Source organism: Labeo rohita, chromosome 18, assembly GCF_022985175.1.
Source record: "Labeo rohita strain BAU-BD-2019 chromosome 18, IGBB_LRoh.1.0, whole genome shotgun sequence".
In the NCBI taxonomy this organism is placed as follows: Eukaryota; Metazoa; Chordata; class Actinopteri; order Cypriniformes; family Cyprinidae; genus Labeo; species Labeo rohita.
Window position 1 is genome coordinate 6,266,057 of NC_066886.1, and position 12,052 is coordinate 6,278,108.

The 12,052-nt window shown below is 36.9% G+C and overlaps 1 protein-coding gene across 1 annotated transcript in view; it reads left to right on the plus strand.

The window, feature by feature from the left end:
- pclob (piccolo presynaptic cytomatrix protein b) overlaps positions 1 to 12,052 on the plus strand; it is a 75,511-nt gene that overhangs the window by 23,486 nt on the left and 39,973 nt on the right. The window contains 1 exon segment of the mRNA XM_051135178.1: positions 11,498 to 11,986. Within this exon segment, the coding sequence (XP_050991135.1) occupies positions 11,498 to 11,986 (489 nt within the window).

Below are 12,052 nucleotides of genomic sequence, written 5' to 3' on the forward strand. Positions count from 1 at the left end.
CACTGATGCTCTAGAAGTAGAAAAACGATGCATTAAGAGCCAGGGAGTGAAAATTGGAGAATGGAGATGTATACATTTTTCTTTTTTTGCCTAAATATAGATTTTTTTTTCATTTAGTACTGCCCTTCAGAAGCTACAGAAGATACTTACATGTTTCCCAGAAGACAAAATAAGCTAAATTTACCCTGATCTTCAAATTCCAAAAGTTTTCACCCCCTGGCTCTTAATGCATTGTGTTTCCTTCTGAAGCATCATTGAGCGTTTGAACCTTCTGTAATAGTTGCATATGAGTCCCTCAGTTGTCCTCAGTGTGAAAAGATGGATCTCAAAATCATACAGTCATTGTTGGAAAGGGTTCAAATACACAAAAATGCTGAAAAACCATTGACCTGACGGATTTTTCTGAAGAACAGCTGGCAGTTTTAACTGTTCAGGACAAATAAGAAACTCATAAACAACTATCACTAAAAAAACAGCTGTGGATCATTCAGGTAACAACAATATTAAGAATCAAGCGTATGTGAACTTTTGAACAAGGTCATTTTTCATAAATTCAGCTATTATTTTCTCTTGTGGACTACATCTTTTATGTGAAATACCTTATTCAGGTCAGTACTAAATAAAAAATAACATGCATTTTGTATGATCCCTCTTATTTTGCTAAAATAATTAACATTTTGCAGATTCTGCAAGGTGTATGTAAACTTTTGACCTCAACTTTACATGAAATTCTTTTTGCTAAAGAGAAATTACATTTTGTCCACTAACATATCCATTTACTGTATAATGATAGCCAAGGTGTCTTGCACCAAAAACATCTGTGTTATTTAGTTTACATTTCCACCTTAGTGCAGTAATGTTCTTCACTAGCCAAGCAACTGCCATTAAGATAAATGGCAATGCAAATCAATAGCTTTCTCCAAATATTATACATCTCTCCTTTTTTTCCGATGTCAGAAATCCAACCATTTCCAGTTTCTTTACTGCAGTCTTATTGCAATAGTCTGTTTGTACTTGAGATTAAGCTTCCAGTTGTTTACATAGCCACTGTATATGAAACTCATATTGCAAGGGAGAAATTCAATTTCATATATATATATGACTCCTTTAAAGAACAGAGTGTTCTGTCTCCATTGCAATAATGGACTGAGCAGAGGTGGTTACTGTCTGCTGTGTTTCCTCATTGTTCCTCCAGTGCCCAGCTGTGCCCGAGAGAGTTGTGTATCCTCTCGATGGGATCGAGTTTTCTATGGCATGTCATTAACACGAAACAATGCTCTGTTGGTTTACACAACATTGCCATTGTCACCACGCACACAGTTTCTCTTTTTCCTCCTTTTAGTCTTGTGTGTGCGCATATGTGTGGGTGTGTTTTGGTGTGTCTGTGCCCTGGATGCTTTATGCACAGTAATATGATCATCCCAGTGGTGCATTGCGTGGAAAAGAGTTCAAGGTGTGTTCTGCTTGCTAATAAATGATGTTTATTATACTGAGACTCTGAGAGGCACGTAAAGGCTAAGGCTAATTTAATGCCATTAGCTAACTTGTATCGTATAACCTCACCTGCAAAGGGCTACAGTCAGTCTTTTTATGGGGGCAAGCACCAACGGTGTGTAGGCATATGTGACCCTGTACCACAAAACCAGTCATAAGTAGCACGGGTATATTTGTAGCAATAGCCTACAATACATTGTATGGGTCAAAATTATCGATTTTTCTTTTATGCCAAAAATCATTAGGATATTAAGTAAAGATCATGTTCCATTTAAGATATTTTGTATTTAAAAACTCTTTTTAGTAATATGCATTGCAAAGAACTTCATTTGGGCAACTTTAAAGGCGATTTTCTCAATATTTCGATTTTTTTGCACCCTCAGATTCCATCTCGGCCAAATATTGTCCTATCCTAACAAACCACTGGGAAATTTGGGACATTGATTGAGAAGTATGGAAATGGCCCAGAAGTTAATAGTGAAGATGCAAAAGATTTCATATTGAAAAGGAACTCTGTAATTGCCATCAACACTAAGCTTTAGGTCAAAAGCAATAATGCAATAATGAATCTGCTTTTAGCCTTTGAACCAGTTGTTTTCAAAACACTAGCTGTCAGCGGTTGTCATGACTACAGAAATCTGTGCAGCCTTACGAAATATATTCCACAAATCTGCTCTGCATTACAATATTCCATTCCACAAGTGTGCTTGACTCCGTAATTGCTGCTCGCAGCGATGTCTTTAATGCACAGGCATATGATGAGATGCAACTCTGTTGCTTTCATTTTATTCTACAAAAGATGTTGGAATGATTTTCGCAGCGATTCTGCAGCAAGCACAAATTTCAGCAATTACACTGTGACAAACCTAATTGAATTCTCCTAATCTTTGACCCAAACAGTCTTTAATGACATTTACAGGTTGCACATTTACTCCAACGCATGAGATTGCTTCCATGCTTCAGGAATCGCAGACAGCTGCAGGAAGAGATATTTCATATTCTCGAATGCAGACGGCAACTGTTGCCGAGTCAAAAAGGAGAGCTGCCCTGGAGGAGACGGTGGGTGTATAAATAGTCTGAGGCGAGACTAGAGTGATGCACCTAACCTTTTTTCCCTTCTCGCAAGTTGCTTTTAAAGCAGTGAGCTCTCTAGATGCTCCTACAGCGTGTCTGTGCATGTTTGGCTCTTTAAATGAGAGCAGTCAAAAGAACATCACTAAGGCACAAACAAAGCATTTTGAAGCACTCAGCATAGTTTGGTCATTTATAAAGAAGATTGGAAATATTTCATCTTTCATCTTTTGTCTTTTGACCTGCACCCAAGATAAATTGCACATCTTCAATTACACATTTTGCTGATGCAGGCAAGACTAAAAAAGGATGTTGTTTAAAAAAAAAAATCTTTTCTACACCTCTCTCTCTGTTTATCTGCTTACTGTCACACCGGTGGGCGGCACGGTTGGCTCTGTGCCTTCGGTGCCGAGCACTCTGCTTATTACAGATTAGTAGGTCAAGATTCTCTATTATCATTGGGCCTGATTTATTGGGACTGTACCGCTGCGGGGGTGGTTGAAAGCTCACTATATTAGCCAGTTACAGCCGTTGCCAAATGCAGCTGCCAGGAATCAATACGGTGTCAGACGCAGCTCTGCAATGCTGTGGTCCCACAGAGGAATAACACCTCTAATATATAACTCTGGCTATAAATTCATCTTCTCAAATGCAGATCTGCTCTTGCTTTGTAGTTCAGGCAGACTGACAAAATAAAACAAACTCTGGCTGATGCTAACTTGGCTGAAGTTTTATTTCACCTGGAATGTGCCGTGAGTTGTTTTAGAAAATTATGCAAAATGTTACTTATTTTACTACAATAAGAGGGATCGTACAAAATGCATGTTACTTTTTATTTAGTACTGCCCTGAATAAGATATTTCACATAAAAGATGTTTACATATAGTCTGCAAGAGAAAATAATAGTTTATTTTTATAAGTTTACATGCACTTGATTCTTAATACTATGTTGTTACCTGAATGATCGACTGCTGTGTTTTTTTTTAGTGACAGTTGTTTATGAGTCCCTTGTTTGTCCTGAACAGTTAAACTGCCTGCTGTTCTTCACAAAAAACCTTCAGGTCCAACAAATTCTGTTTTTGAGCATTTTTGTGTATTTGAACCCTTTCCAACAATGACTGTATGATTTTGAGATCCATCTTTTCACTCTGAGGACAACTGAGGGACTCATATGCAACTATTACAGAAGGATCAAATGGTCAATTATGCTTCAGAAGGAAACACGATGTATTAAAAGCTGGGGGGTGAATACTTTTGGAATTTGAAGATCAGGGTAAATTTAACTTATTTTGTCTTCTGGGAAACATGCAAGTATTTTCTGTAGCTTCTGAAGGGCAGTACTAATTTTAAAAAAAAAAAAAAAAAAAAATTATATTAATAAGAAAAATGTACAAATCTTCATTCTGTTCAAAAGTTTACACCCCTGGCTCTTAATGCATTGTTTTTTCCTCTGAAGCATCAGTGGGTGTTTGAACCTTCTGTAATAGTTGCATATGAGTCCCTCAGTGTGAAAAGATGGATCTCAAAATCATACAGTCATTCTTGGAAAGAGTTCAAATACACAAAAATGCTAAAAAACAAGTAATTTGTCGGACCTGAAAGATTTTCCTGATAAACAGTGGACAGTTTAACTATTCAGGACAAACAAAGGACTCATGAACAACTGTCACTAAACAAATAAAACAGCTGTGGATTATTCAGGTAACAACACTGTATTAAAAATCAAGCGTATGTAAACTTTCGAACAAGGTGATTTTTATAAATTCAACTATTATTTTCTCTTGTTGGACTGTATGTAAAAGTCTTCATGTGAAGTATCTTATTCAGGTCAGTACTAAATAAAAAATAACATGCATTTTGTATGATCCCGCTGATTTTGGTAAAGTAATTAATATTTTGCAGATTGTGCAAGGTGTATGTAAACTTTTTCCAAGCTGCAGCTTGGAACACTGCATTAATTTACAGAGCTTTAGCAATGCAGTAGTGAAAGTTGAATACAAAGTGTTATTATCCTAATGGCTTTTGGCATTGCAGACTGTGCTGCCCTTAGCAGATGGAATGGAAGAGCTATATAAGGAGCTCCTTAAGGAGCTCTTAAGCAAAAATGCAATTGGCTGGAGAGTAACAGGTGAGTATAAAGATGCAACTTAGCCATTTGCTGTTACTCCAAGCCATCCTGGCAGGTTGAAGTTGAACAGATTTAACAGATTAGAGCTTGGTAAAAGGTCAGATATCTCCTTTGGTGGAGTGTGCCTTGTTGTGGTGCTGTAAGGCTTGATGAGTCTTATCATCAGAAAGCTGGTGTGTTTTTCATTGGGGTTAATTGCAGAGAACAAAGGCACATGTGAGGCCTGTCTCCAGGCCTGCTGGTCCTTGCTGGTTGTGTGTAATTAAAGAGGACTTGCATGGCGCTCAGCCAGGCCTGGCTGGTTCAGAACCAGCTGCGGCGGGCACAGAGATGCATTTGCGCAACAGGAAGGACCAACTAATAATACTACTCATGGTCATTGTGCTAGGATGTTAACAACGCAGCATAAAATTAGGGTTAAGGACGGACAAGAACACTTGACATAAGAACATAATGCAGCAGTAAACTTGAGGACACATCAGTATGTCATTCTTAGTGAACCATTGATGTCAGATGTTTAGGTGCTTTTTTTATATCATGTTTGTATTTGTTGTATTATTTATGGGATTTATTAAGTGTTGGATTATCGTGAGTTCAGCTGTGACACACACACACACACACACACACATACATCTACATAATAAATAAGCTAACTAGTCAAAACAAACTACTGAAAAAGCCAGATTTGTGTGATAATTGCTTCTCATGTGGACAGCTGTAAAAATAAATTACATACCACCTCAGTGATAAAACTCATGGATTCGATGAAGCGAGTTTTGTGATCATAAGAATCTGGGAACGCACTGCTCACGTGGACAGTCAAATGATTGTCTGCTGTAAATAAAATGTCATAGGACATTTATTCTTGCTATTCCAAGTGTGTTTTATAATATATATTATTAGATGTCTTCAGGCCAGGACTCTTACTTAATGTAAAGTTTGGTGCAGATTGGACATTGCATGTTTAGGTTAGTGTAAAACAAGTCATTTCCTGTTGCCAGCAGGTGGCGCTATGATTAAAGCGGAATATTGGCCTTTAGATGTGTTCATACCAGGACTCTTAGCAAGTTACAACAACTTCTTTTTTCATGGCGAAACATAGAAAACACAAAAAAACTCAAGATCTTCTCAATTTAACATCGCAAAAGCCTTTAGATTAACCAAATATAATGTTGATGTCATTAAATCTCTATGAGGAGTTTGTTACAGTGTAAAACATGTCACTTCCTGTTGTCAGCAAGTGCCACTCTGACTATAATTGAATATGGGCATGTAGATCGATAAAATATGTAAATTTTAGTGCAAATCGGACATTGTATGCCTGAATTATAACAACTTCCTTTTTTCATGGCAAAACATCGAAATTTGTCAGGCTGCCACGGACACGCCCTTCAACAAAAACTCAACATCTTCGCAGTTTAACATCACAAAGGGCTTTAGATTACACTTACCAAATTTGGTGTTGATCAGTTTAAATCTCTAGGAGGAGTTCGTTTAAATACAACGCCTGAAAATGGGAAAAACAGCACAAAACTTGGAGAGAAATAATAACACTTCCTGTTGGGTTTCAGACTTCGTACTGAGGGACTGTTTTGTAGGTATTGGTGTGTTACATGTGTCTACCAAATTTCATATATGTATGTGAAACATAGCTTGAGCCATTTTGCCACAAGCACTTCTGAAACCTATATCAGATGTAAATTTTCACCACTTTTGGCATGTGTGTAAAGTACAGTGTTTGGCAGCGGTCAAAAAGGATTTAAACAGTACATTTTGAATCAATTTCTTTTTGTAAACCTAGAGATGTCAATTCGGATGGCAATTAAATTACCGCACAACCTTGGTGTTTGTTAAAAGACAGTAGGTAATTTGGCCAGGGATTTGTATGTAGGTAGGTGGAAAAAAACAGCAACATTCTGGATCCAGACAGCATTGAAATCCCCTAGAAATGCTGAAAATAGCTTACGTCTCCACAAAAAATAATTTCTGTCTGAATCTGTCTAAAGTAACAATAAAAATTACAGAAGTTATAAAAAAGGTATTTTCAAACATACAAAAGAAACTCTGTCAGTCAAACAGTACTTGGATACTGAATCAACTGTGTATGTAATGCTGTAAGACAACTTCTAACTTCTTTTTTTTTAATTGTAGGATTGAATTTGTACCAGTGTGTACTAGTCGTTTAGGCATTCGTATTCCATAGTAAATGGCAGGGAAGGCAAAACAAGTGCAACCAGCCGTACTAACACAGTGAGGTGGGAAGCTATGATGTTGGGTAATGTTGCGTGATTTTCCACTGCTGTGTAGCACGTCATAGTAAAATAGAGTGCAGAATTTATTGTTCTTGTTCTTATGTTGGCTGGATTTTGCCTGCTATCTGTGTAACTTTTTCCTCATGGTGTGCTCAGAATGGAGGTCTTTTATGCTTTTTCTCTCTTTGTGAAACATTATTTTGTTGTCTATTATATAGAGATGGTTTCTGTTTCCAGTATTTCCATAGTGTCAGATGTGAAACTAAGGTCACCCAGAAATGAATCATATATGTATCACAAATGAATCATGTCTTTGTTATCCAAGGACGCTTATACTGACATTTCTTCCCAAATGCTTGAGCAACATAATTGATCTTACAGAATATCTCTCCTTGACTGCTCTTTGTAGAATAAATGTAATCACCATGGCATATAGTTAGATGGATCTTGAATAGCATACTTCTGCTGTTGCCCTTTTCTCTACTGTAATAAAATGCAGACAAAGTAAAATTGAGGAAGCATTTAGGTAATCCAGAGGAAGAATTGAATAAATGACAGAAGATGCTCTGGAGTTACAGGTTGCATATCTATTCTGCAAAAATAAGAAAATTAAATTCTGTGTGCTGATTGTGATTTATGTGAATCCCAAAATATCCTAATTATTTAGAGGTTTTCTTCAAGACAGATTAGTCATGTAGTTCAGGCAGCACATATGCTAAGTGATTTTGAATTGATGCAGTTTTGCTCATCCTTGTTTAGCACCTTGATTTTGGATATTTTCCTGTTTGTAGCGCCCACAATTCAGTCTTTTTGTTTTTGCGGTTTTGTTTATGTGCCGTGATCAGCGTTCTACATTGCCTGCATACACATTACTGACAAGCAGCAGTGATGAGGACATTCTTTCACGAAGTCCTACATGATTGGTTCCTTTTATTGTTAATTAATCTTCTGATTGGTTTCCCTGCTCTGATGCATTGAATCAGCCTGATTTGCATATGTATAAGCCAGTCAAGTTTCCAATTAGAGGTGATGATTGCACTTTTACTGAAACCATAGCCAGTGTTAAAATTAGCATGTTCTTATTTCCTTTTGCAACCATGGGCATTTCTGTTCATGTTATGGCTGTTTGTGTGAGTTAATTTGTCTTGCTTTAATAGGGTAATTTGCATATCTAGTTTATGGTAAATCTAGTAGTTATCTAGTATATCATGTTCTCATTTGTTGTATTATTAACAGGATTTAATAAGTACTGGATGCTGAACTTTATTACAAGCACTTTATTTCTCATGAAGCTTCTCTTGCTCAGCATTGCCCTTGAGGGCTTTTCTGAACAAATAAACTGCTCTAGGCAGTTGCCTCAGCAGTGTGACTCCATTACTTCTAATTATTCACAAATTTGCCCAAATTTACAAGAACTATAAAGCTTTTACAATCAGTTGCTGTTTATTTAGTTTGTAGAGTAAAATGCAGTTGTCGTTTGGAAGGCTCTTTACCCTTCATAAGATTTCAGTAGAATTAGCAAGTTCATGTTGCTAAGACAGTTCAACAGCATAAAAACACACCCACACATCAATACTGAGCCAACTAGTACATTATAATAATCATTTTGAATTTAACAATGATTTTTATAATCGTTGCAGTGCCTATGGTGCCTTAAAGGAGAAGTCCACTTCCAGAACAACAATTTACAAATAATTTACTCACCCCCTTGTCATCCAAAATGTTCCTGTCTTTCTGTCTTCAGTCATGAAGAAATTATGTTTTTTGAGGAAAACATTTCAGGATTTTTCTCCATATAATGGACTTCATTGGTGCCCCGATTTTGAACTTCCAAAATGTAGTTTAAATGCAGCTTCAAAGGGCTCTAAATGATCCCAGCCGAGGAAGAAGGGTCTTATCTAGCAAAACGATCGTTCATTTTTTCCGGAAAATACATTTTTTTTAATACTTTTTAAGCACAAAAGCTTGTGTAGCACAGGCTCTGGGATGCACGTCCACGACGCTACGTACTATTGAATCACGTCGAAAAGTCACATTGAATGTAGGCGGAACTACAGACCCAGTGTTTACAAAGCGAACGCGCAAAGGCTAAGAAAGCAAACGCTGTTTACAAACAAAAAGGTACAACGATGTCCACCTCTCAAGTTGTAGGAGAAAATAAGATGGAGTTTTTCGCCATACTCAGTATACAGACGATTAACTTAAATGTGATTCGTAGTAGTGATGGGAATTTCGGATCATTTTACCTTTGAGTCTCGTTCAGCAAAATGAACAAATCTTTTTTCGAGTCATTTCGTTCATTTTAGCAAAATATAATTAAAATGGTACGTGTTGCTTCCCTAACACATCTACTGCTTACACAAACGTTGATCACACTACAAACAAGACAAATTCTATAAGAAACAGAAAAGATTAATTTATTGTTTACCTGGGTCTTTAGTCTACGATTAGCTCACCTCACCTCTTATCTGACAAGGTTTCGGGTTTGAGTCGTTCGTTCATCACGTGACAGCCCCATAAGATGAACAAACGACTCAAAACCTGAAGACTCGAACCAGGTGAACCAATTCCAGTACAGAACCTAACAGGATATTGCGCATGCCTGTCTGAATGAATCATTCCCCAAGACAACTCATTCGTCCTGAGTCACATTAAAGATTTGTTCAAAATAAAAGAATCATTCAAGAACGACCTATTACTAATTTGTAGTATATCCTATTTCTAGTGCATCCTAGAGCCTGTGCTAAGCGAGCTTTTGTGCTTAAAAAGTATACAGATTTTAATTTTTCGAAAAAAATGACTGATTGTTTTGCTAGATAAGACCCTACTTCCTCAGCTGGGATCATTTAGAGCCATTTGAAGCTGCATTTAAACTACATTTTGGAAGTTCAAAATCGGGACACTAATGAAGTCCATTATATGGAGAAAAATCCTGAAATGCTTTCCTCAAAAACCATAATTTCTTTACGAATGAAGACAGAAAGACATGAACATCTTGGATGACGAGGGGGAGTAAATTATTTGTAAATTGTTGTTCTGGAAGTGGAGTTCTTTTTTAAGATGCTGCCTAGGTAGGCAGCTCACTAGGTTTTGGCACAGAGGTAAAAGCTCAGGACAAACTGTGCTGTTGGGGACATAAATCTTGTCTGGTTTCCATGGCAACGCTTTGTAATGACCCAGTCAAACCCTTGTTCTGTAGTCTGGTATTTTATAGTAATTCAGGCATTCTGAAGACGAAGGCTGTCTTGATCTACCTCATTGACTTATCTTGTCTGTGATTACATGTGTCTACCATCATCTAGTTATGCCTCATTTCTTTTTTCTAGTACACAGTGTTAAAAAGATTCAGAATACATCTGTCGGCTTTCTGTTGCAATCATTAATAACATTTCATTAGAGCGAGAGAGATGAAATACAAATGATCTACAAATACGGAGACTTAGCAGCATTTTTAATAGAATAGGAAGTTATGGCTTCAGTATGGAGTTTGTCTTGGGATTTGTGTTTCAATTTCTTTCCTTTGGAATGCATTTACATACCCCATGTTTTTAAATTATTTGATTTATAATGCAATTTCTAAGAAAATGTTGTTTCCGTAATCACAGCTTTGTGAATAAGCCTTTGAGTATGACAAAAGAGATGAAGGGGGTGTTACATCATAAAGAACAGTGTTCAAGTCAGACCATGTGCCTATGAATTATGGCTTGTTTGCGTCACTGGACGTGGGAATAAACCCTAATCTCTTGTTAAGACTCTGTCTGTGTGTGTTTGAATCATAGCATGTCCTCAGTGTGAGCATTTTTTTTCATTCTGTCTTGTACACGTAGGAACAGAGACAGGTGTTTTGCTGCTGCTCTAACTTGCCAGAATAATAAAAAAAGAGCATTTGTAAAAATGCTGAGCATCCTCTGCAATCTTGCAATAAATTACATACCCTAAGGTTCTTAGTAATTTATTCAAACATTTTTTTTTTTTTTTTTTGGGGGGGATCTAATATTATGGTGCAACAATAAAGATATCAGAATATTTGGTGACACTAAATTGATAGGATGTCTATATCTGAGATATTTTCTTAATATTATTTGTGACCCTGGACCACAAAACCAGTCATAGGGGTCATTTTTTCGATATTGAGATTTATGCATTATCTAAAAACTGAATAAATAAGCTTAAAAATGACAATGTTTGGCTGAGATACAACTATTTGAAAATCTGGAATCTGTGGGTGCAAAAAAAAATCTAAATATTGGGAAAATCACTTTAAAGTTTTCCAAGTTTTTAGCCATGCATATTAATAATCACAAATTAAGTTTTGATATATCTTTGGTAGGAAATTTACAAAATATATTAATGGCTTTACTTAATATCCTAATGATATTTGGCATAAAACAAAAATCAATAATTTTGACCTATACAGTGTATTTTTGGCTATTGCTACAAATATACCCGTGCTACTTAAGACTTTTACTTTTGTGGTCCAGGGTCACATTTATATTAAAAATGATCTGATACAGTATATTTATCAAATCTCATTGTATGTCTTTTTTTGCAGGCTGAGTGGTTGTGTTTGAATTGTCAAACCAAGAGAGCTCTTGCTGGTCAGCTGGGAGACATGGGTAAAATACCACCCATATCCAGCCCGGTACCCACAAAAGACAAGCCTACAGTGGCACCCAAAACACAGCTGTCCGAGACTCCTGCACCTGCACAGATACCTATTCCAAAATCTGAGCCAAATCCATCACCTGGAAAGCAGGCAGAGGAAGAGAAAACCACCCCTACTACTGTTGCAAAGGCAGCGGTGACCACTTCAGTGGTCCCTGCACCTCTCTCTGTTGTTCCTACCACAGATATGCTGCAGACAGAAATGACAGCTGTGGTGGCACCATTACCAGTTGCCGAGACTCAGAAAGCTGTTATTACTGCTGCTGAGGTCACTTTGAAAGAGACAGGCAAAGACAAAGTCCCTGACAAGACACAAGTCGAGAAAGAACCGATGTCTTTGCTTCCAGCTGTGCCAACTGAGGAAGATGTAGTAAAGGTATAGTATTACATATACATCGTTGAGCAATACAAGAAGCTTTTATTGTTATTCAAACATGTTTTA